The 26130-nt window shown below is 40.4% G+C and overlaps 1 protein-coding gene across 2 annotated transcripts in view; it reads left to right on the top strand.

Moving 5' to 3' along the window:
- Positions 1-26130, top strand: part of WDFY3 (WD repeat and FYVE domain containing 3) — a 261096-nt gene that overhangs the window by 194292 nt on the left and 40674 nt on the right. For both annotated transcript variants that reach the window (XM_084627016.1, XM_084627015.1), the window contains 8 exons: positions 851-1011; positions 2659-2888; positions 3900-4009; positions 13357-13539; positions 19103-19260; positions 20700-20777; positions 22448-22675; positions 24959-25012. In XM_084627016.1, coding sequence (XP_084483142.1) covers positions 851-1011; positions 2659-2888; positions 3900-4009; positions 13357-13539; positions 19103-19260; positions 20700-20777; positions 22448-22675; positions 24959-25012 — 1202 coding nt within the window. The remainder of the gene's footprint in view (positions 1-850; positions 1012-2658; positions 2889-3899; positions 4010-13356; positions 13540-19102; positions 19261-20699; positions 20778-22447; positions 22676-24958; positions 25013-26130) is intronic.

Genomic DNA, 26130 nt, shown 5'->3' with positions numbered 1-26130 from the left:
TACAGTAGCAATTTTGGGTCTCCAGTGCTAGGTGCTGTGTATGTGTAAGAGAGAAATATAGAGGTGCATCATATATGGAGATTTAGTGCCTTCCTTTGGGAGACCAATATGCAGGAATCCTCAAATGATGGACTGAAGGCCTCCATGCTTAAGGAACCATCTCTTGATGGGAACCGTCTCATCAACTATTCTCCTATCTGAACTTCCTTTTTTGGAAAAATGTTATTGGGGAGGTTGTGGTGAGGCAACTATGTGGAGGCCTCAGATTTCCTGGATTCCTTTCAGTAGCTTTAGACTTGGATGTGACATAGATGTTGTGTTGATCTTGTTAGCCATCATGCTCCAGAAGGTGAACAAAACTAGGTGTCCATGATGCTTCTCTTATAGCAGACCAATAACGGATACAAAAGATCATGTTATGAACTTCATGAACTCAGTCATGAGCACAGGGAGTTGTACTTGTGTGGCTCTGCTCTGTCCTCTTAGAGAGATATCAGTTGGTGGAATAAAGCCTTACCCAACAAATATTAACACATCCTTCAATATGCACATATGGCATTGTTTTTCTTCCTTCCTTGTTTTGGTCTGTGCTTAAAAATATGCCTTCAGTGCCCACTTCACATTGTCACTATTACAGTTCAATAAATATCTTGCATATGACATTAACCTCCTTTTGTTTGATTGACAATTCCAGGTAGCATTTCATTCAGATGACTGTAGCACTTTCACCATGTTGCAGAATAAAGAAATTAGTCTTTAGAAGCTATTAGGCATGCTGAACACAAATAGGTGATTGGAGAGGGGTTTTGTTGTTGTTGTTTAAATCATTTTATGTTCTTTTGTAATTTAGGTGAAGATGCATCTCTGCCTATTACAAGTGGTGGCAGCTACCAGGTGCTGGTGAACAATGTGTTTTATTTCACACAGCGTGTGGTGGATAAGCTTTGGCAGGGCATGTTCAACAAGGAATCCAAGCTTCTTGTAGACTTCATCATTCAGCTAATTTCACAGGTAACAGTTCTTCATAGTAGTTGTATTACTGTAGTGCCTAGGAGCGCACGTCATGGTCCAGGACACCTCAGTGCTCTACAAACACAGAACAAAAGGGTGGGTCCCAGCCCCAAAGAAAGCATATTTGTTTAATTAGTGTAGTTTTAAAAGATTGTCCAGAGCACCTTATCTTTCTCCTTGGCAGTGTGATGATGATAAACATGATATAAATGCCTAGACGAATGGAAACAACTCAGGACAAGATATCCCCTTTCATCCCCAACATCTTGGGCCATCCACAAATTATTTGTCAGACTCTGTAGTTATATTATTGAAGATCTGAACAATCTTAGGTGTCATTTTACAAGCCCCTAGTGCATGAAAATTCCAGAGAAATGTATTAGGCTGTTACATACCAAAGGATTTGCAAGTTTGCGTACACAGTGTTTCGCATAATGACAGGTTTCAGAGTAACAGCCGTGTTAGTCTGTATTCGCAAAAAGAAAAGGAGGACTTGTGGCACCTTAGAGACTAAGGTGCCACAAGTCCTCCTTTTCTTTTTACACAGTGTTTCGACATTCTCATGCCAAACTGGGAGAGGAGACTAAAAGAGCAATGTTTCAGAGTAGCAGCCGTGTTTAGTCTGTATTCGCAAAAAGAAAAGGAGTACTTGTGGTACCTTAGAGACTAACAAATTTATTTGAGCATAAGCTTTTGTGAGCTACAGCTCACTTCATCGGATGCATTCAGTGGAAAATACAGTGGGGAGATGTATATACATAGAGAACATGAAACAGTGGGTGTTACCATACACACTGTAACCAGAGTGATGGGGGGGGGGGCTTTTGTAGTGATAATCAAGGTGGGCCATTTCCAGCAATTGACAAGAACATCTGAGGAACAGTGGGGGGGGCAGGCAATGTAAGTTTTCATGTTAGTGCTCTGTCTTTGGAAATATATGGGCTTTTCTCCTCAGCCTTTTTCTTTTTTTTCCCCTTTTTGAGTCTGCACCTTCATAGCATGGCCTTTTGGTGTTTATATGTAGCGGATCAGTGTTCTGCTATGATACAATGTTTTGATAGTGGGTTTGACTCATGTACCTGTCTGAGTATGCTGTATTCAGCTCTCTGGTGTCTGAGTGCCTGATGAAGAGAGAGGTCTTGTCTATTCTGGGGATATTTTCCCAATTATTCAGGCTTAAAACCATTGCTGCAGTATAGATAAGACTCTGATGCTGGGAACCATTTTTATAACTGGAGTAGTTGAACTTGATTTCAGATTAATTAGATTTAAAACTGTTATGAATTTGTGAGAGGATTTCTGGAGTAAGATGAGTCCAACGATTCCTCTTCCTCCTCCTCTTCCACTGAAGCTCATTGAGAACCTTTGTTGTGAAAAATTAGAACACAGCATTTCAATAAGTTACCACAGAAGTTGCCATAAAACAAAATTCTTATCACTCCATTTATCAACATGAGTTCAGTTCTCATTTCCAGGCAAGCAAGACATTAATACATACTGGGATTGAGCTAAAGAATTAATCAGTACAAAGATCTTTTAGTAAAATGAAAGTTTTTTGAAAAAAATCTGTGTCGGATTTGAAGAAATAAGTTTGTGTGGAGATTTCACTGTCTGACATTATATTAATTGTTTTGTGCTTTCCATCAGTCAAAAAGAAGATCTCAGGGGTTATCACTGGATGCTGTTTATCACTGCCTGAATAGGACCATCTTGTATCAGTTCTCAAGGGCACACAAAACTGTCCCTCAGCAAGTTGCTCTCCTTGATTCTCTAAGGGTCCTTACGGTAAACAGAAACCTAATTCTGGGACCCGGGAACCATGATCAGGAGTTCATCTGCTGTCTCGCTCACTGCCTGATTAATCTGCATATGGGGAGGTAAGTGCCTCAAACTTAAATTCATCATACTAGAGTCAGTCTTGTACAGTGTTTCTTCTTCCTCTCTAAGCTATGGCTGTTTACTGATGAATCACAAACAGCTGGCAAAATTGTGGATCTCTGTTTATAATGTTTGATGCCAGGAAAGTTCAAGATAACTGAAATGGTTCATCTTGAACAAAATTACAATTAGGATTATACCCCTCAGACTGTATTGCCCATCTCCTTTCCCACAGCTATGTTAAGGTATTGGTACACGAATATACCTTGTTCATCAGCCTTATTAAGCTTTAATAGTGTAAAATATCTGCAAGATATTGCCAGCAAATGTCAGAAAACAATAACAGTGAAATACTTGTAATAAGTGTGGTTGATAATCAAAGTGGGATGTGAGTTTCAAAGAGAAAAGAACTAGAATTATTTTGCAAATAATGATTTTTTTGGTGCACTCATTGCCTTAGCATCTGGGCATACAACATTGGTTAAAAACAATCAGGCATTATATCAGCTCTCTACACCAGCAGCATAAATAGCCTCTTCTTTGTATCACCTTCCTGAACCGTTATAAATAACTGATGATCTGCAGTCTGGCAAATGCTTGACCAAATAATGTGTCTTGCACTCTGTTGTAAAGGTCAGGAACACCAATCTGAATTTCCTGAATTTCCATATTCTTCCGGTGAATTTTTTTTCCTGGTTCTTTGTATTTTATCTGTCTCTTGAGTATTAATACCAGCAGAAATCTAATGCTTCCCATTTGACACTTGTCATCAATTTGAATTGTACAAGTTTCACCCTATCTTTCCCCAGTGACTTTAGTAGAAAACCATGCCCTTCTTCATAAAACTTCAGCTCAGAGTGAGGCTGCATATCCCCAAAACAAGAGGGACCAGAAGCATGTCTCTGCTCCTGTAGCAGTACGCGTTGATTCGGTTTGATGATACCACAGAAAGATTAACCACTTCAGTTCTTAAACCCTATCTGCTTCTGTTCATTCTAAATTTATTGTAGTGGTGTTGATGGATTTGGACTGGAAGCGGAAGCCAGGATGACCACTTGGCACATTATGATCCCCTCTGACATTGAACCAGATGGAGTCTACAATCAAGATATTAGTGAAGGTAATTTAAAAAAGCAGCTAAAGCTAAGATCAGATTTCTGTTAATACCACTAGATTCTTAAAATGTTCTTATTCTTCTCCTTCCCTTCCTCACCACCATCTTTTTTCCCATTTTTTGGTGCAGGGTGTTGGCGGAAGGAGAGGGTGGTTATCTGAGATGGTAAACATATCAAAAATGTAGAACACTTCACAGAAATATTGAGGAGCATCCAGTGACAGCTATCTATTTATCAAAACAGTGTGAACATTTCAGTCCCTTCCTGATATGGATATAAAGGCCATTAAAAGTGTTAACAATACTAATTAGACGCAAAATTTGTTTATATATACAGAGGTTAGTCCAATATGAATCGATAGTTTCGTGTATGTCAGCTAGATCTTGGTAAACAGAGGTAAGAAGTAACTATGATTAGGCAAAAGGTATATAATTCAGTGAAAACAGCAGGATCTGTCACTTACTGGAAATTAGCTACCAACTTGGTCCAGAGAGGGAAACTGGGATTATTACAGATGGGTGTTGAAAAGCACTAAAGAGAGTAGGTAGGATGCCTGAGAAGCAGGTAAGAGAGAACCACCAAAGAGCCCCTAATGATACATGAAGAAAAGAAACAGGTGAAACAGGAAGATATGGAAGTAGCAGTTTTAGGAATCAGGGGCGTGAATATAAAAGTTAAGTTCACTGTCAATCCTTATCGCAGAGAGAGAGTGGCCACCCTATTATTGTTCTGTACCCTTCTCAGTGTTCACCTGTATCAGTTTGACAAAACCAACCCTTAGAGGAGAAGATTCAGTGAGGTGAGCATTTCTAGTTTCATGAAGGTTGTATATATTATTACATACACAAAAAACTGTGTTAAAAGAACATTAGGTTGCAAAGTCAAAGACTCAAAACTTAAGAAATACCAGAATTTAAAGTTGCGCTGGCAACCTTAATTCCACTCCTTTTGCATGTGCATTATGATACTTTTTGATTACATGATCCCATCCTGCTTTTTCCACAGGACCCCTGCCTCATTCAGTGAACAGCGCTCAGTGAATGAGCAGCTATTCAGTATTTTGTTTTTCCTCATTGTTCAGTGTATGACCCTAGGCCCTATTTACTGCATATTTATTCAAACCTTCCTCTGAAGACAGAATTATTGATTTCCTCATGTTTTTTTCCCCTAAGGTACTCATTGCAAAGCATCTGAGTGTTTCACAAACATTAATTCTTCTGTGAGTGCTGGTCCCTATGGGTATTCACTGTGGGTGAGTGTGCACGCCTGGGACCAGAAATTCGTCAAAAGCAGTGTCGGTTGGTCCATGCCCACACTTTGCGCCGCCTTATGCTTTCAGCTGCACAGATGATTCACCTCTCCAGTTCTTTTCCTATGGCTCACGGTTTGGTTGGAACCTCCTGTGTCCATTCTTCTCTTCTTCTTTACTCCTGCACAGAATCTGTAAATATTGTAAATAATAGTTTAGCTTGGATTATTAATTTAGTTTAATTTTAGTGCTACGTCCCCTTATCTCCTGTTGTTTTCAGGTACCTGTTATGCCCTAAGTACCAGGCTTTCAGCCTTGCCTGGCCTGCCCCACCCCCCAGGTCTTCCTGGTGAGTGCCTGTATTGCTTCAGGGAGTTTAACATGCCCTGGAGGTGTGGCGTCTACCATACTTCTCTCCATGTACCATGTACTGTCCATGTACTTTGAACTTAAGCTTTGAAAACACTTTATGGAGCTCTCTGAGACCTCGCTTGGATCCTGGGCCTTCCCTCTCCCCTTCCACCTTTCTGGGCAATGTTTCACTGGTGTCCTGAACCAGTAGTTTGGAGTCCTTCACCAAGCACAGGTCTTTACCAAGCAGAACCATGAGGAATATAAGAGCAAATGCAAGAAGACGGATAAATCTATTGATGGATCCTTGAAAAAGAGTCCATCTTGCCCCTTTGTCTGATACTGCCCAAGACTCCGTACTCTGGAATGGGTGTGCCTGGAGTTTGTAGAGAAAAGGCAGTACCCTGAAACCACATAGTGAGGGACTGTTAAGAACTCCAGGAAGGTCAGAAGGGATCATTTCCCCCTGCTCTGACAGTACTTCCCCCATACAGATCCGCCAGCTTCAAGAAGGCATATACAGTCCAGACAAAGCACAAGACTATGGGCAGTTCACTCAGAGAGGTCCTCACTATGCTGTCCTGGAGGACTTATCTATGTATGTGGACCCAGAGACTCTGATTCTCTTAGAATCAATCCTGCTGCAGAAGGTCCTCTCCCCAGCAATGCTGGTACTAGGAACAGGAGGATCAGCCTCATCCACTTCACTTTCCATCTGTCTGTTGTCCCAGTCAGCTGGAACTAGATCCAGCAGCCCCACCATTGGAATGTGAGGAGTCCTGTTCATCAGTTGCAAATGAGCCAGTACTGATGGTCTCTCCAGATACCCAACGGAGAGCCATCAGCCCAGCTGAAGCTTTGAGAACCACTCTCCTTCCCTTTCATCCCCACCATCAGTAATTCTGACCCAAGGACCAGTGATATCCATTGTGAGGTCCAACTCCGAATCCCTGTGACTCATCCCATCATTCTTATTGGGGTCTTTGGGACCCTTACTACTTTCACAAAAATATGGGACCCAACATTCTGCGCCTAGAAGTGTTTAACACCAGGTAAACAACCGTGGCCCCCACAGAAACAGCTGATGGAGGAGGATGAGCCAGAACCGCCAATACCACCAGAGTTACCAGATTGATTTTCTTTATCCTCTGCGTATGAGGCAGTATCACCAGCCTCCCCCTTACACCCAGATGATTTTAAACAGTACCAGGATCATTTCAGGAGAATGCAGATGCTCTCCGGTTTCCACTAGAGGAGATCCAGGATCTGGCACATAAGTTCCTGAACGTCCTTCAGGCTACAGTGCCCTCCAAAGTGGTATTCCTATTTAAAGAGGCCATCATGGAACCTGCCAGAGTGATCAGGCACACTCCTGCCACCTGAGCCCAGACCCCACAGAGGGCTGAAAAACATTACTTTGTTGCCACCCAAGGAGTGGAATTCCTGTTTTCCCACCCTAATCCCAATTCCCTAGCAGTCCAGGCAGTTATAAAAGAAGCCAGCTACACCAACCCAAATCCACTCCACCAGATAAAAATGCCAAATGACGTATTTTCATTTTCCATACACCAAATGAATCTATTTTCTTCAAAAAAAAGAAAAAGAGTACTTGTGGCACCTTAGAGACTAACAAATTTATCTGAGCATAAGCTTTTGTGAGCTACAGCTCACTTCATTCTGAACAGCAAACTTCCAAGCTTTGATGTTGAAATATGGCCTCTTGAATTATAACAAGCTTTTAGAGTTCATGAACAAACTTCCTCAGGAATGCAGGCCTAACTTTCAGGCCATTCTGGAGGAGGAAATGCGAGCAGTAAGTTGTTCCCTTCAGGCATCCCTTGACACAGTAATAGGCTCACTGGTTACCTCAATAATCCACGAGACAGCTTCATGGCTGCAGACCTCTGGGATCTCCAAAAAGGTCCAGACCACCACTGAGGGCTTTCCCTTTGATGGCAGCAACCTCTTTAGTAACCAAACCAATGAGTTGCTCCATACTCTCTCAGATTCACAAGCTATCCTCATCTCTCTGGCTATTTATACTCCGGTACCCTGTAGAAAATACCCAGGCCTCATCTCCCTTGGCATTGACTGCTGCTGTCTTCCTACAGATAATGTATGAACCTCCAAGAACCATCCTGAACCCCTGTCCTCCACTTCGCAGCCACGTCTTAGAAAGTTGTTTAGATGAGACATTTATGGGTTGACAGCCAGTCTCCCTTGCCCACTGTCACACCCTTTCTCCTGGTGTGACATGCTATTACAATGGACAAGTGGGTCCTGAACGTTCTATGAAATAGCTATATGCTAGAATGGCTCCCTCCTCTCCCCTCCCCCTCCCTTCCAAAAAAAAGACAAAAACCTTCCTTGTCCCTTTTCAGAGACCACTCTCATGAGAGGATTCTGAAATGGGAGGCAGACTGTCTTTGTCTTTTTCAACTGGGGGCAGTAGAGACTATATACCACCCTCTCACATAAGGATGGACTTTTATTTTAGGTATCAGAGTAGCAGCCGTGTTAGTCTGTATCCGTAAAAGGAAAAGGAGTACTTGTGGCACCTTGGAGACTAACAAATTTATTAGAGCATAAGCTTTCGTGAGCATCTGATGAAGTGAGCTGTAGCTCACGAAAGCTTATGCTCTGATAAATTTGTTAGTCTCCAAGGTGCCACAAGTACTCCCTTTCTTTTTATTCTAGGTACTTCCTCATTCCTAGAAAGAAAGGTGGCTGGAGCCCCATTCTGGACTTCAGACAATCAAATTTCTTCATACAACACTCAAAGTTCAGAATACCTGACCACTCTGGCCTCTATAATACTCTCCATCAATTCAGGCAATTGGTATATAGCCCTCAATTGGAAAGACACATTTTCATGTGGACGTTCACCCTGCTCACAGAAGATTTCTGTCCTTCGTAGTGAGCCAAGAACACTTTCACTACAGCGTGTTCCCTTTCAACCTCTTGGCTGCCCCAGGGGTATTTACAAAAGTTATTGCAGTGATGGCCACTTACCTGCACAGACAAGGAAGACCAGTATTTCCTTTCCTGGATGACCGGGCTGTTCGCTGGTCAGTTATACCAGGAGGTATATGCAACATCCACCATCTCATTTTCACTCTTTCAGTCACTTGCAGTGCAAGCCAATTTAGGCAAGTCCATGTTCACACCAGACAAACCATAGAATTCATTGGGGTGAACTTGAATTCAGACATAGTGAGAGCTTACTTACCTCAGGAACAGCTCCTTGCTATGAGGGCTCTCATTGACCAGCTTCACCTCAGACTTACAGCCCTATTCTACCTGTTCCTGTTGAGCCACATGGTGGTGTATGCTTATGTCATTGTACTTACAATGCCTTCAATCTGGTTATTGTCAGTCTGTGCCTCAAAAAGGGACTCCTTAGACAAGAAAGTTTCTCTTCCTTGGGACATGTTGACATCTCTCACCTGCTGGGACAACCAGGACAAAGTATGCATGGGGTTCCCTTTCATTTCTATATATGCAGTCATCTCGGATGCCTCCCTACTAGGATGGGGAGCACATCTTGACAGCCAAACAGGCCAAGGCTTCTGATCGCCTCAGGAATCCAAGCTACATATCAACCTACTCAAGCTTTGAGCAATTCATAAGGTATGCAAGACATTTCTACCCATCATTCAATCCACCCACTTAGAGGTCAAATCAGACAGTATGGACCTCTTCTATTATATAAACAAGCAGGTAGGAGCAAGATCCACCCCACTTCGCAGAGAAGTGGTCTACCTCTGGAACTGGTGCATCAGGCAAGGAATCACCCTTTGAGCAGTACACATTTCAGGAGTGATGAATTCACTGGTGGACAGTCTCAGCAGCCTTCGCAAACAGAGCATGAGTGGGAACATCACCCATCAATAGCACAGCATATCTTCCAACAGTGAATGTTCCCATCTTGGGATCTCTTTGCATCCTGAGACAACAAAAAGCACCTTGCGTACTGTTCCCAGCCAGCCCAAGGCCTCATTATTAGAAGGGACGTCTTCCTGGTGCAGTGGTCAGAACCACTGATGTATGCCTTCCCTCCCATACCTTCGCTTCCTTGTGTATTCAGGAAGATCAAACTCGATAGTGATCCTTGTAGTGCCTTGGTGACTGAGGCAAATCTGGTTGACTGCCATACTACAGCTAGCCTCTCACCCATGTGTCTACCTGCCACCATTCTGGAACCTGCTTTCCCAGAATGAGAGAACATTGAAGCGCAACATCTCTACATCTGACAACATCATTGTTGATGGGCTGCATGCATAGAGAGCATGCTATGGGGGAGTTCAGTCCATCCTCAATACCAACAGGAGACCCTCTACGTGGAAATGCTACTCTGCAAAGTGGAAGCAATTCTCCCTTTGTTGTCAGCAGCATCACTTACATGCAGTGGCACTGGGTATTCCTGTCATTCTGGAGTATCTTCTCTCACTCAAGATAACCGGCTTATCAGTCAGCTACCCCACAGGTACATTTGGCAGCCGTCAGCACTTCCCAGCCCCAGGTGGAGGGCTACTCAGTCTTTATTCACCGTATTACTGCAGAGTGACTGAAGGGATCATAAGGACATTCTCTCCAGTTTCAAAACAAGTCCCTGTCTGGGATCTGAACCTCTTCCTCTCTGCACTCATGAAACCACCATTTGAACCCTGGGCCTCCAGTTCTCTCCTTCACTTTTCTTTGAAAATCGCCTTCTTGATGGCAGTTACCTCTGCTAGAAGGGTTGGAGAGCTTGGGATCCTTATGGTGGATCTACCTTTTTGCAGCTGTTCACAAGGTTTCTTTCTAACTCCATCCAGAGTTCCTACTGAATGTTCCTTCTGAGATTCACCTAAACCAGACGTTCACATTCCAGTGTTTTACCCAAGCCTCACCACAACATGGAAGAGACAAGGCTCCATTCCTTGCACGTGTGCAGGGCTGTAGCCTTCTAACAGCATGGAACGGCTCCCTTTCAGAAGTCCCTAAGGTCGTCTGTCACCATTAGAAAGCTATCTCTTGCCAAAGGGTCTCTAAGTGGATTTCCTCCTGCATCATCCTTTGCTATGATCTCATGAAACCCCATCCTCCTCAAATTGTCAAGGCCCATTCTATGAGAGCTGAAGCAGCATCAATAACCTCCTTACAGAAAATCCCCCTCTCAGAGATAGGCAGAGCAGCTAGCTGAGGCTCCATACGCAACGTCACCAGATATTACGCACTAGCCCAAGCTTTGGCTGGGAGGGAGTGTCCTTGGCCTTAGTGATCCCCCACTTTGTGGTACAACATGCTTCCTTGCACCCTGATTCTCAACAAATACTGCTTGGGAGTTACCCACAGTGAATATCTATAGGTCCAGCAATCAAAGAAGAAAGAAAAATTACTTACCTTACAGTAACTCTTCAAGATGTATGATCCCTATGAATATTCATGACCTGCCTTCCTTCCCCTCTGCTCGCATCATCACGTGATTCATGGCAGAGTCAGAATTGGAGAGGTGGTTGGTTCACACTGTCTTTTATGTCCTCTGCTGAAAGTATGAGGAGGCACACGTGTGGACCAATGGACGCTAATATTCTGGGTGCAGGAGCATATGCGTTCCCACAGTGAATACCCAGAGGGACCACACAGCTTGAAGAATTCCAGTTACTATAAGGTAAGTAACCTTTCTTTTTCCCAACATCTCTGTGAGACTAAGGGGTATTATCCCCATTTTACAGGTTGGGGAGCTGAGGCATAGAGAGACTAAGGTCAGAAGTTTCCATTAATTTTTGGTGGCCCTTTTGAGACACCTACAACCTGAATTCCATATGTTCAAAGCACAGCTTCCATTGCTGTTCTGAATGCTCAGCACATCAGACCCCAGGGTCTCAAATCAGGCACTGAGAAAATAAGAAACACATAATCAGTGATTTCCTGTGGAAAAGTTTGATGCAAGTTACTTGCGTAGTGTCACACTGGATCTCCATGTCAGAGGCAGGTATAGAATCCAGTTGTCCAGGGTCGCATTCAACGGCCTTCACCATGAGATTATCCTTTTTCTTCCTGCAATCCCTTGCCTCCTTCTCTACACACCTTTCAACTTGTACAACAAATGAGGCAGGGGACTTATAGGCAACAGCCTCCTTTACTAACACAGCTCTGATTCCTCTCCAGAGCAGGTCCGTACTATGCATTGAATAAAGCAAGAGTCCTATGGAAATAAAAGTATGTGATCATGTAATCAAAGACGGTATCAAAGTGCTTATGCACAAAGGGGCTGAACTGAGGTTGCACAGGCACTCTTAATAGTGGCATTTCCTAATTTTTGAGTGCTTGACGTTACAAGCTTAGTAATGTTCTTTTAACTTAAGGATTTTTTTGGTGTAATTTGCTAGCTTTTTAAAAAAGGAGACTGAATTTGTATTTTCAGTTATGTGGCATCACACTGACAACCACATGCTTCATCATGAGGGTTGGAACCTTTATATCCACCACACATACCTGTGCCACTTGAACTATTGGAGTAACTGATAGAGGATGACAACCCATTACTGTTATGTGAACCAGCACTAGGAGGGGATGGAAACACACGCACTTTACCCAGTGGGTTTCATAATTCTTTGCTGACAGTGGAGAAATGGTGAAATTCTGGAATCTTGAGTTCCATTCTAGGTTTCAAAGGGAATTGACCACTTCTTCTGTGTCCCGTCCAACCCTCCCCTGTCCTGTCTCTTCCCAGTTAACCAAACCCTTTCCAAATATGCTACCAAACCCTTTCCAAATATGCTTGCTCCATATCACTTAAAGCATTATTTTAAAATGGGAGGAGTTTAAGTCCTTAATGATTCTTTTTTGTCATCTTTCTTATGCCCTGGAATATCTTAAGGGCACAGAATACTCAATCACACAGACTAATGGTGATGAGATGTAATACTAGTGAAGAAAGTCTCGTTGGGAGCTCAGTTAATCCCACTCATGCTACTGATGATATACCAGTTCAGTGTTCTTCATTGGTAGCTTTCATAGGCAGAATGTAGGCAGCAGCCTTCAACTAGAACATTGTATCACTACTAATAAAACCAGAAATATACTGCCACAGTCTCAAAATGTAAGCTACCTCCCTCACTTGGGGGCCAGTTTGAGGAGGAGATAAAAGTATGAAATTAAGATAATACTTAATGTGGAAAGGAAGACATGATTCAGAAAACAAGACTGAGTCCCAGATTGATTATAGGTATTGAATGCGCTGAACAAATATTGTAAATAATTTTTTTTGAGTTGTCACATGAATGTTCTTTGGTTGTGTTTGTGCCTGATTGTGTTTTGCTTCCCACAAACAGTTATGAGTTCAAGGTTAACAGAACGAATGTCAATTTAAAAGTTACATGTGCAAGAATTTCTGGAAACCAGATTTTGAATACGCATGTCAGTATATTTGCAGTGGACTTGTTGACTCACTCATCCAATCAGGAAACAGAAGCAATGCTGTGTGACTTACCTGAAAAAAACACAACTAAATCAACACAGCTGGAATGCTGACTACTCAGAGAGAAGTGTTTGTGATCACCAATCTATGGAAGGAGAAAATTTGTCAAAAAAAATTGGTCAAATGCAAAGAATTTGAGGAAAAAGACATTCTGCATGTGGGGAATACAAAGCCTTCTTTGTCAGATATATATTTTTGTATGAATTAGTCACTCAGCTCATTAATACTTACTGTAAAACTGCCAAAATGTGGTCGGAAATTATTTATGATCTTTTTACCTTGTTTAGGTCGCCAGCTTCTTTTAAAAGCCATAAACAGAGTATGGACAGAGCTGATTCACAGTAAGAAACAAGTTTTAGAAGAAGTATTCAAAGTCACACTACCTGTCAATGACCGTGGCCATGTGGATATAGTTGTAGCAAGACCTTTTATTGAAGAAGCAAGTTTAAAATGCTGGCAAAATCACTTGGGTAAGAATAAATGTGAAGATATAGTATTCCAAAAAATATCAAATTGGTCTGTTATCTTCTACACCAGATGTTCAGTCTCATGTGTTTTGTAACCTTAATAATGAATTTAGGAAGTTTGTGTTCTGTATATACGTTATAGCACTTATTGGCAGATATAACTACAATCACACCAACACCTCTGCGTAACAAACTGGCATATGTTTCTCAAACCATGGTACAAATTGCAGACCATTACACAAACAGATATTTAGCAATAAAAGAGAGACAAAATAATATGCACTTGTAGCATAAATAAAATATGATGGCATGGGTTAAAAAATTTATTCTCTCTTGTTTGGGAAGACCTGTACAACTCATTTGTCATACGTCCACCTTTTGTGAATAATGCACTTATCCTGTACTTGTGGCAGCAAAAACATCCTAAATTCCTAGATTTGTAGAGTTTACAGTCAGAAGGGACCATTAGATTATCTAATATGATCACAGGCCATTAAGTTTCATGCAGTTACCCCTGTACTGAGCCCAATAACTTTTGTTTGACCAAAGCATAACTTGTGTTTGGTTAAAGCATATCTTCCATAAAGGCATCCAATCTTGACCTGAAAACATCAAGAAATGGAGAATCCACCATTTCTCTCGGTAGTTTGTTCCAGTGATTAATCATCCTCACTGCTAAAACGTGGTACTTTATTTCCCATTTGAATTTGTCCTGGTGAAGCTTTCAGCCACTGGTTCTTGTGATGCCTTTCTCTGCTAGATTAGAGCCCTTTAGTATTAGGTGTTTTCTTCCCTTGAGAAAATTTTCTTCTTTTTTGATGAAGTCACCTCTCAAGATTTCTTTTGATAAGCTAAACCTTTGAGCTCCTTTAAGTCTCCCAGTAAGGCATTTTCTCCAACCCCTGAATCATTTTTGTTGCTCTCTTATGCACCCTCTCCAGTTTTTCAACATTGTTCTTAAAATGCGAACACCAGAACTACATGTAATATTCCATTATCAGTCTCACCAGTACCACAGACAGAGGTGAAATCACCTCCCCTTTCCTGCTCATTACTCCCCTGTTTATAAATCCAAGGGTTGCATTAGCCCTTTTTGCCACAGCATCATGCTGGGAGCTCATGTTGATTTGCTTGTCCAGTATAACTCCTAAATCCTGTTCAGAGTCACTACCTTCTATGATACAGATCTCTATTCTGTAGATATGGCCTGCATTTCTTGTTCCTTGTTGTATAACTTTATTAAAACACATTTTGTTTCAATGGACCTAGTTTACTAGATGATTCAGGTCTCTTTGTATGAGTAATCTGTCCTCGTGGTTATTTTTTGCCAATCTTTGTCGTCCTCAAATTTTGTCAGCAGTGATTTTCTGTTTCCAAATCGTTGGTGAAAATGTTAAAAAATGTAAGCCTAATATTAATCCTGGCAGAACCCCACTAGAAACACTCCCATTGGGTGATGATTCCCATTGAAGGCTACTTTGAGATCTGGCAGTTGGCAAATTCTTAATCCACTTTGCTTTAAATCCCTATAGAAGTGTAAATATATTACATTTACTTGTATTCTCCTCAAAGACTGAAATCAAGTCTGTTTGAGAAGACCTGTTTTCCATAAAACCATGTTGACTGGCATTAATTATATTCTTATCCTTTATCACTATTTCTTATAAGGTGATTTCTGTTCTAGAACTAGAGCAATGGTTATTATTCTGTGCATTCCAGAATAATACTGGAATATACCAGTATAACTAATACTCATTAGTTATAACTCTTATCTACAGAATTGTTTTCATAAAATTTATTCCAGTATAGTTTTTGCAAAAATATCATTTGAGGCAAGTCTGGGTCCTGACCATCAGTAAGTCACATTGTCAGCAACTCTGACGCTACTGTTCCTGTGTTAGATGTTCACTAAATAAGGATGGGGAATTAAACAAAGGTTGGGGTATTAATAGGAATTAAAATATCTTCAGCATTGTATCACGGTGCTATAACTGCAGACTGAAAGAGGCATCTGAAGCCAATAGCACTGAACTATTTGCTGGTTTCACATTTGTTTTATTGGACAAGGTTAATCTCTGTGGGTTATTGTTTATTCACATTTGAAAAGAAACAAGTGACCAGTGGAATTTCGGGACAACAATCCAGATTAGCAGTAGGTTCCTGTTAGCATCCCGGAAAGGACAGTGTGAGTCCAAGCTCCCACTCATTCATTTCAATGCTAAATTTTCACAATTTAGTTAGGTCTTTTCGAAACAGAGAATATTAAATATGGTTGCGAAATCAGTTAAGATGCGGAAAAATGGACAAATACTCCTTGTGTACCAATATGGTGTAGTGTAACCTGGCTTTGATGACAGACATGGTGTAAAAACGGTTTGCATGGTTCTTTTCCTCACTTTTTCCATCACACCTTGCCATTCGCAATACTTTGTAACCCAGCCAAAACTTTCATTAACATTTTGTCTTGATTAGTCCATGCTATCACTTTAATTTTTAAAATGATAAATGGCAGGCATTAAAAACTAATTATGGAGAGGCTGGTTGAGACTCTATAATTAAGGTGGCTTTCTGAAATAATCTTAAAATTCTTGGTTTTCTACATCTGGCTGGGCTTTCGTTGTGGAAATTGAGTGTTTACGCAAAAATTGTCAGAGGTGAATCTTCAGTAGATCCATCTCAATAGGTAGTTTTTGAAAAGAAAACAGGGTAGACAGGAGGCTGTATGTAGAAGCCTGAGAGGAAGAATGGGACATACAAGGAAAAGGCAGGAAGGATTAGGAGGGAGACAGGCTGGTGGAGAGGGGATGAAGAGGGATAAAATGGCAGCTCCCCAAAGCTCGGTGTCAGGAGAGGGTAAGTGGAGTCCCCTTCAAGAAACTAACAGGCAGGATCACATATTTCTGAATTTAAGGTTGAATATTGAACCTGAAATGATCACGTTTGGTAGTTGTTTCCCCCAATGGCTCAAAAATCAGACAGCAAACAACAAAAGTGGAGTGGTGGTGGTGGTAGTACTTTTAAAGCTGCTGATCTTTTTTTTTTATTTTTTATTTTTTTGTCAATTTCATGATTTCAGGGGGCCTAATACATGATTTTTAGATTTGGCAATATTGCTTCTTTCACCTTTCTTTGTTTCCCTGCCACAGCCCCCAGTTCTCTCTCTTTCACCATATCTCACCTCCTAAAATCTACAGCAGTAAGAAGAAGGGGGCAGGCAAAGCTCCCTTGGTAATCAGAGCTCCATTATTGAGACAGCCCTGGGTAGGACAGACTTTCCGTGGTTAAGGTAGCAATGCACATAACATATGATGCAAAACGATAAAATCAAGGAAAATAAAAAATAAGCTACTTAACAGTATGCATCATCTATTCCTCCATGTGTAAACACAGGACTCGTTGCTATTACAGTACACTACAGACCTTACACCAGAGCCTGAACTCAACCTTCATAGCATGGCTGAGTTAAGGCATAGACACTATAAACCTGTGCTTAGGCTCCAGCTCCTGCAGACATGTGATTAAGTCAGAATCTAGGATTCCATTTATTTAAAATTAAAAATAAGTTTCTAGTTTCAGGAAAAGCTTGATAACACAAGCCAAGCATATCTGAAACAGTGTTCTGCCTGAGTCTGCAGACCACCTGAAACAGTGGTTCAAGGAGATGTGCATCTCACAGAGGTTGAGGGGTGCATCCCAAGTGCATCCACAGCTCTGGGAAACTACCAATGCCACCTCAACAGAGGACTCCCCCCCGGGTGGCCCACATCCTACCCATACAAGTGTGTCTTGGCTGCTGGGTCTGGCCCAGTCTGCTTGCCACCCCTCCCTATTCTGGGGAGATGAAGGGGACCCCTGCTGCTACTCTCAAGGGGAGATGGTCCCTGTTGCTCCTTTTTGGGGGAGGGAAAGCTGACCTCATGCTGGCCCTTGACTCCCAGAGGAAAAGGAGACATCTGTCATCTCCACTTCAGGTGGGAGTTGGCAGAACCACAGTACAGTTTTGGGGCGTCAGAGGGGACAGTGTCATGGTATGTCTAAGCACCATATCGTTAGTCCAGCCCTGGCCCCTATGGATACCAACCTCAGCATCAGACTACTCCCTCAGCATCCCTCCTGCGTGCACAGCCCCTCCATCATGCTACCCCATTGTAACACTAGTTGTTGTTAATTGGTGTGTTTTGAGGGTAGTTTGGTAAAAGGAGTGTTGGATGGCTGGCAACCTTCGGGGGCATGGTTAAGGGTGTGTAGACTGTGTTGTACAGTAGTTATAAGGTCTGTGCCTGTGGATAGAGTACAAGAAGCTGTGCACTGTTAAGTGGGTTCAATTCTCATTTCCTTGCTTTTCTGGTTTTGTGTCCGGTATCTTGTGTGTAACAATCATACCTGTTCTACGCATTGAAAATATTTGTGAATTGATGTAGGCTCCATAAAAGTAAAAGCAACAAAAGTATGAAGAAAGTGTTTGAGAACTGCAGCTGAGCTGTCAGTTTCTATTCTCAAAATCTTCGGGGCAGAGGGCTGTGTGTTTTTGTCTGTGTTTAGAAAGCAGCTTATTGGGGATTGCCACAATATAAATATGCTATTTATATTTTGATAGCCCCAGCCTATCCAAAATCTGTTAGAAGCATTCCTTAGTACTTATTTCCATTGTTTATAATGTGAAAGAGAGAATGAAACTTGTCAGCTCTGTAGCTTACCTTTTGGTTTCTGACTCCCAAAACAAGCCTTCTTGGAAATGCTCTCTACTCCTTCAAGAGAGGTGCAAATAAGCATAACGAAAATTAGATGGAAAAATATTTTTGGCATACCTCCATTATTTTTACCTGGGAGTCTTCAAATTGATACTGAATACACAATTGATTATTCTACTTTTGCTGTCTCCTAAATGATAAATTTCTGAAAGAAAGGAAAAAAATAGCTGCATCTGTTCCACAAATTTAATTTCAAAATGCACCATTTCTATTTTTAAACCAATTGCATCTAGAAATCTTTTTCTCTTATTGCTAGAGAGACTCTTGATTGTTTCTTCATAATTTGCCTTGAACATGTGTTATAGTAAAGTTTGAGAAAACTTGTTAGTTTAGCAATACCTTTCTGTGCCATATTTCCACACTTGGATGGAATTAGGTATGATAAGTAGAAATAGCTGTGTGGGGAACTCGTATCATGTTTCAGGACAGAATGGAATGCCAACAGGAAAGCCAGATTTTCAGATTTGGGGGGGAAGGGTGGGGGGTAAATGGAAAGAGCTCTGTAATTGAATTTCTCTTCCATGGTATAAATGTTTGTCAAGAACAAACTGAGAGAGGTCCCTGGGTACGGTGAACATAAATGCATAGAACAAAACCTACCCCAGAGTTCAGGATTCTATGTGGATCCATCATGCTTTAAGGCTGTTGTTCTACTCGTTAAGAACCTCGTTGACTCATGGTTAACGCTATCTAATTGTATATGAAAATTGTTGGTCATTTTTTTAATTTTAAGAAAAGGGGGATGGGAATCGTGCTTAGCTAAGTAAAGTGGTAATTCTATCAGAAAAATAACATCAGCGCTCTCTTTAATATAGCCCATGAGAAGAAATGTATCAGTAGAGGGGAATCTTTAGTTCCAACCACACAATCGAAGCTTTCACGGGTAAGCAGTGGGTTTGGCCTTTCCAAGTTAACTGGATCAAGAAGAAACCGAAAGGAGAGTGGGCTCAACAAACATAATCTCTCTACGCAGGTAATTTGTATTGTTTTATTAAAGGTCACCTGTAAATACTTGGGAGAAAAATCCAGCAATTTCACACTTCACTGTATGTGATGAATGCCCCAAGTAGCAAGGGATAGAGGAGAAAAAAGTACCTTTTTCCCCCCTTTCTGAATATCCAGACTTGTTCACTCCTGCTCCATAAGGCACGCTAGTAAGCCACTTTAAGCAGCAAGTTATTCCATTGTAGTCAATGGAACTGCTTATATGCTTTAAGTTACACCTGTGCTTGAGGGCTTCAATAGATTGGGTCCTAAACCGGTAATGTTACATCATCCCAATTTGCAAAATCCAGCTGCAGTAAACTGGAGTCAACCCATGGAAGTAAGGTGGGTGCTTGGGTTTTTAACAGTGTTGTATGGTTTAGTGAAGTTTGATGGTAGGTTTCCTTTAAAAAGCATTACACTGTCCAGCAGTATTTTCTTTACTACAGAATACAACTCAATAAAAGATGATATCCCCCTGTATATGTCACAATAAAATTGTTGACTTCTGAAGCACCTCAACCATAGAATATATTAAAAAGATTTTAACTTTACAAAACAGCACAGCGTTGTTGGGGTTTTTTTTTTTAATTAAAATAAAATACATTTAAAAACCCACTCAGCCTCACGATAACCAACAGCACCATTGTTGTTTGCTGTTACCAGTGTAGTGTATGCTATGGTATCTCTTCAATTATCATGAATTTGTCTGGATGTTAGAACAGAAGAAAAATGTGTATCTGGTTGTTTTAGCAGGTTGCTAATGGGTTCTTTCTTCCTGCGGGATAAAAGTAACTCCATCTGACTTCCTTTGGAGCTACTCATGTTCTGCATGGTGTGGAAGAGTAGAACCCTAGGTTGCCTAGTAGGTGTTCAGTGGCCTGTGTGAAATGAATTGGTGGTCTAGTCCATTTCCTGGTGGACAGGTGCCCATACCAGAAAAAAACATCACAGGTGTTCTAACTGGAACCCTAGATGTCCAGAGTGGAAGAGGGGCCAAAAACTGAACAGGGTGAAGAGTCATGCATTGGCAGAAAGCCATAGAACACAGAGGTCTTCAGTCTCCATAGTCTGCAAACCAGGCACCATTCATAAGTTACCTTTTTTCTTTTTAAATTAACTGAAGTTTTAATTCATTTATTTGTTTAATGCCCCCTACCCTTTGGTATTTGGTGTATTTCTGGGATGTTTTCTAAGTATTTGCAGATCACCATTAAATAATACCAGCATGTGTTTAGTTTAGTTCAGAAAATTGATCATAAGTAAACTAAAGAATATAGTTGTATTAAATGGTTTGAAATCAATCTAATATATTTTTAAGAAGAAATTGATCTGTATGAGAGTTAAGGTGTTTTATCCATATATTTTGCAGTAAAAATCTACCTTTGTAAAATTGCTTTCTATATGTTCTGTCTCGTTTATGATTAGGAAATTTCCCAGTGGATGTTCACTCACATTGCAGTGGTTCGGGACTTGGTAGACATGCAATACAAAGAGTATCAAGAGGTAAGGGAGTATCCAGGGAATTAATTAGAATTAAGATGAGCCTATTAAACTGCATATACTGTCTCCCTAAGACACTGTACAAACACATAGTAAAAGAGTCCATGTCCTAAAGAGCTTAACGTTGAAACAGATAAGACAGACAACGTGACAGAGAGAGAGAGAGAATGGAGGCACAGAGAGCTGAAGCAACTTGCCCGATGTCACCCAGCAGGTCAGTGGCAGAGCTGAGACTAGACCCTAGGCCTCCTGATTCCCAATCTGGCATCCTATCCTCTGAACCACTGCCCATTATTAGCATGGGTTTGTGCATCAAATTAAAAAGAGATGCATGAGTCTTTCAGTACATTAATGAGGAAAACCTTTTTGTTGTAGCAGTCATTGCCCTTTTCATGTAATTTAATAAAGAAAAGGTATACTCTGAAAATAGTTTTCTAGACATTGACTTATTTATATAAACCATGCATGGCAATGGTGGTACTTGTGGATACATGTAAAGCGTAGTCAGTTGGACATGGGATCACTTTAGAGATTGTACTGGTGGGTAAATATTTCTCTGTAATGGACAATGAGTTTATTACATATTGGTTATTTTAATGTTTACAGTTTTTGCTTTAATATTTATAATAATACTCAAAGCATCAGATGGGAAGTTAAAGTTATAAATTACATGTAGATGCTTTAAAAAATGAAATAATCTGCAGTAAGGATGTCTGCAGTACTTAAACATCTATGAACCAGCGAAGCAATTCCTTCATGGGTAAAAGCAACATCCCATCATACTCCAGCTGAAAGGTTGTTTTTAATTATCTTTGAAGTAAGCTTTGGGGTTTGCAGTGTGGCCGTCCCACAAGAAAAGTAATGTGATCCACAGGAAATGATACATGATTTAGAGCAGATTTCAAAATATTTTTTCTCCAGTATTTAGAAATATTCTTATGACATTTGGGACAGAGTATCCTGTCCTAACATTTCTGCAGTCTTGTAGCACTAGTAGTACATACATACATTCCATACATATAGTATACCATTTTATAACAGAAACAAGATTTTAGAGCAGTTGTTTCTAATCATGGTATCTATAGACAGTAGCAGCTGTTTACCAGATCTGTTCCTCCTGAAATGAAATCACAGAACCTAGCATTTTCTGCCAAACATCCAGCAAATCACATTTATGGTTAGGATCGCTTGCTGAGCAGCATGCTCTAAATTTGAGAAAACAGCTTCCTAGAGGAACAACCACTTGGAACCAACTATTAATATAGAGCTAATAGTTAATGTAATATCTTTATTATGTTTATGTATGAACAGTCAGAGAAGGGATTCAAAATAGAATTTATTTCGTCATTCAACAAAGCCCTTTCCAGAATACTTGCATTAATGTTATGCATCTTGTATGTTTATCATTTACAAGTAGCCTTAATTTAAAAAAAGAAAAAAGAAGCAGGCCCATTTGTCGCTGACAAAAAATGCACTATAAACCTTGGCCATAATAAATTGTTGCTGGAAATGTAATTAAAATAGCATTGAGCTGCTACTATAACTTCAAATCAAACTCTCTATTAACTATATAGTATTGTGTAGGTTAACCACAGTCATTTCTTTGAAACCAGAAGGTCTTTTGAAATGTTGTTTTGCCTTGGTTGTTAACGTGTAAACCTTTGTATTTACAGCGTCAGCAGAATGCATTAAAATATGTGACAGAAGAGTGGTCTCAAATTGAGTATGAACTATTAAGGGAGCGAGGTTTGTGGGGTCCTCCCATTGGCTCCCATCTGGATAAATGTATGTTGGAGATGACAGAGGGACCCTGCAGAATGAGGAAGAAGATGGTACGAAATGACATGTTTTATATTCAGTATCCTTACATGCCAGAAACTGAACAAGAGACAAATCTGCTGGTAAGTGTACAGTATTTGAGTGTTTGTAATAGTTTTTAAGCCTTATTATTCTGAAGTGCAGTGTTTGTTTAAAAAAAATGCTCATCACAATTCATGAATTCAGTCTAGTTGGTATTACTGAAACTGGTGGGAAGATTAGCATGATTGGAATGTTAAAAATCCTGCCCATAACCTATGTGGGAGGGATCAAGTGGGCAGAAAGAGAGTGAAACGGCTCTGTGTCAAAAATAATACTACGTTTTTCCTAGTCATTAACAGCTCAGAAGCAAATTATCTTGAGTGCTTATGGATTGATGTTTGAACAGATAAAGTGCAAGCGGGGGTACTATTAGGTGTCTGCTACAGACCACCAGTGACGCTAGAGAACAGGATGACCCACTCCTTAAGCATCTGTCTATATTGTGTAGCAGAAAAAAACTGTTGTCACAGGAACTTCAATATAAATGATGTATGCTGGAGATCTCATGCTACCAATACTAAGACACTCTTTGAATTTCTAAAAATTGTAGATGACAAATTCCTAACGCAAAAAATGTTGCACCCACCTTGGGCAAATTCTATATTAGAGCTCTGGACAGGTAAAGAGGAATTGGTAACAGAAATAAAAATTAGTGGTTACTTAGGTACAAGTGATCATAATTTGATCATGCTGTTTACACATCATAAATGTGAAGTCCAAATCAGCAATATATATATACACATTTGGTGCTTTAAAAGGCCAGTTTCACAAAGCTGAATACAATTTAACCAAATTGGTTGAGACTGTAAACAAAAAGTGTCTATTATAATTGGAAAATGTTTAGGACCATTTTACTAGATGCTTAAAAAGCAACAATTTCACAATTGAAAAAGAAGACTATGCTAGTTAAAAATCCAGTAAGTCTTAGAGGGCAAGTGAAAGAACCAATTTAAAATAATAATAATAATAATATTAAATAAATGGGAAAAGGGAGAAGTCGATAGCAATGAAGACGAATTAGAAGCTATGAATTGTGGAAAATTCATAATGGAAGGAAAGGGACACAAGGAGAAATCTGTGGCTTGCAGAATTAAGGACAATAAAAATTGTTTTAGTATATTAGGAATAAAAGGTATAGGTCTGTTAGTAGTATTAATTTCATAGAGTGGTACATTTTCAAAACATTGCATGAGGAATTCGTTCTTAAAGTTTTCATGCATATTAAATTACCAGTGGCATAACTAAAACAGTGCAAGTGTTGCAGTCATGCTGGGGTCCAATAAGATGGAGCAGCGCTCTGGCACTTCACCTGATGCGTGGGGTCACTGTGCCACTCACTCAAATTTGACCTTGCCACCACTCCTTACAACAGAGGGGCAGCCAGACCAAATTTGAGTAGTATTGAGATAGGGTCTGCAGGGGTTGCAGCGCCATTCAGGTTTGGCCCAGCCACCCCTCCATCATCACAGGGACAGCTAAGCCAAATTTTGAGTGGTGTTGGAACCTGGGCAGGCCAAACTTGAATGGCACTGCAACCACATGCACCAGTTTGCAATGCCACTCATCACTCAAATTTGGCTCTCACTGAAGTTCCCAGGATGGTGGGCGAGGGTCTGGGAGCTGAGTTGTTGGTGGGCTGTGGGGAGTGCTGAAGGGGGGTGGAGGGGAGTTGTGGGGCAAGTGGGGGATGCTAGAAACCATGATGTTGGATGTAATCAAAATTTTAGATTCTGGAGTTGGGAAGGAGTTCCCTAATCTGTTATTGCACCGTGGCCCTCTAGAGGCTTGTTACACCACTGTAAATTAATGAGAGATTTTGGTGAGAAGTGTAATTTATCTCATCCACTTCAGTAATTCTGAGCAAAATGGGTATTGTATTCCATTAATATAGATCAAACTCTAGGCCTACTGACCTAGATTAGTGTGCACACCTGAATTGCACTCATGAAAATACTAATACATATGCATCAGTGTGTTTTTATGCACATGTGGGCCATGTGCAGAAGTACATGTGCCCTTTTGTAACACGGACAATTATTGGTTCTCAAAGAAGGTATGTGTTCCCCATATTCATTTTGGAAGTCGCTCTTTTCTTGAGAGAATCCTAATCATATAGAAATGAGTATTCAAGGTTTTATTTAAGCATTATGAATGAAACCAATTAATAATGCAATGTCCTGACCACACTAGGCTAGTTTAGATAGTGAATATATTTCACTCTTAGTTGGAGTTATATGTACACGCAAAGAGGAGAACATACCATCAGGCATTCTTCCCAAAAGTAATTTTTTCTGATATGTTTATACTTAATGCCCTGTTTTCAGTCTGACTTCTCAAGTAAACCTCCTGAGACACCTGATGATACCATTCCTCAAAAGGTAAAGAAACAAAATTACCCACTGAAAGAATGTCAAACAAATACAAATGTTTTCCTGCATGCTAGGCAAACTTAACAAGGCTTTTACGATTGGCTTTCAACGTTGTTCTTTCAGTAAATATTTTCAGGATTAAAGGTTTCCAATATTCACACCTAGAAGATGTTGCTGTGTTTTCTTCAGTCTTCACTTCGTATAATGTTCTGTAGCTCTTGCCTTCTTTGCTGCACACTAACAGGCTGTGTTGGGCTTACTCTCACTGTTTTCACTGTACATGTGTATTGGCTTGGGATCTGAATTAATGGATTATGGAACATGTTTAGTAATGGGCAATGTGGTAATTTTGTGTCACTTAGGAAAACTAACACCATTATTAAAATACTTTTTTTATTTGGTCGTTGATTATTTGGAGCATGCCTATCCCAACTGTATTTCAATAGTGTCTTATGCTAGTAGAGGGTTTAGAAAGTGTTCCCCATAAAAAAGAAATAATATTTTTTGGAATAGTGGGGCTGTAACCATTTTGTTGTTGGAACTAAAATCAAAATTTTGATTTCCCCTTTTCCCCCAAATCCTTTCCTTCTTCTATAGCTTTGTCATTAGAAAATAAGGTGTATAATGTAATGAACTGGTATTATGTTTCAAAATATCAAACATACCTCAAAAGAAATTGGAACGTACACATTACTGGCCATTCTATATACAAGTATAAATGTAATTTTGCTTTCATATGCAACTGTGTTCAGTCGTGCCCATCACTAAGTATGGTATGTGGGATTCATTCACTTCTTTTGAATTAGACATGTTGTTAAGCTCAAATGTGTGAAATAAAAGTGGTTATTATTTAAGATGTTAAATGTAATGGTTTATATAGTTACAATTATCCTTTCTGTCATTTTAATTGTTTGGTGGTTTTTTTGGGGGTGGAGGTATTGTTTGGGTTTTCCCCCCATAGGTTGTTCAATGATTATTTCCAGAAAAACACTATGGCAATAAATATTGTCATTGTAACAGCCATAATCCAGTTATCTGTTGCTAACGCACCATGACGCATGGTTTGTCACTCTTCTCCTACATGAGTCAGCTACTCTAAACAGATCCCTAACAGCTTTACGTTTTGG

The sequence above is a fragment of the Lepidochelys olivacea genome, assembly GCF_965140295.1.
Source record: "Lepidochelys olivacea isolate rLepOli2 genome assembly, chromosome: 4".
NCBI lineage: Eukaryota > Metazoa > Chordata > Testudines > Cheloniidae > Lepidochelys > Lepidochelys olivacea.
This window is presented reverse-complemented; position numbering and strand designations above follow the sequence as displayed.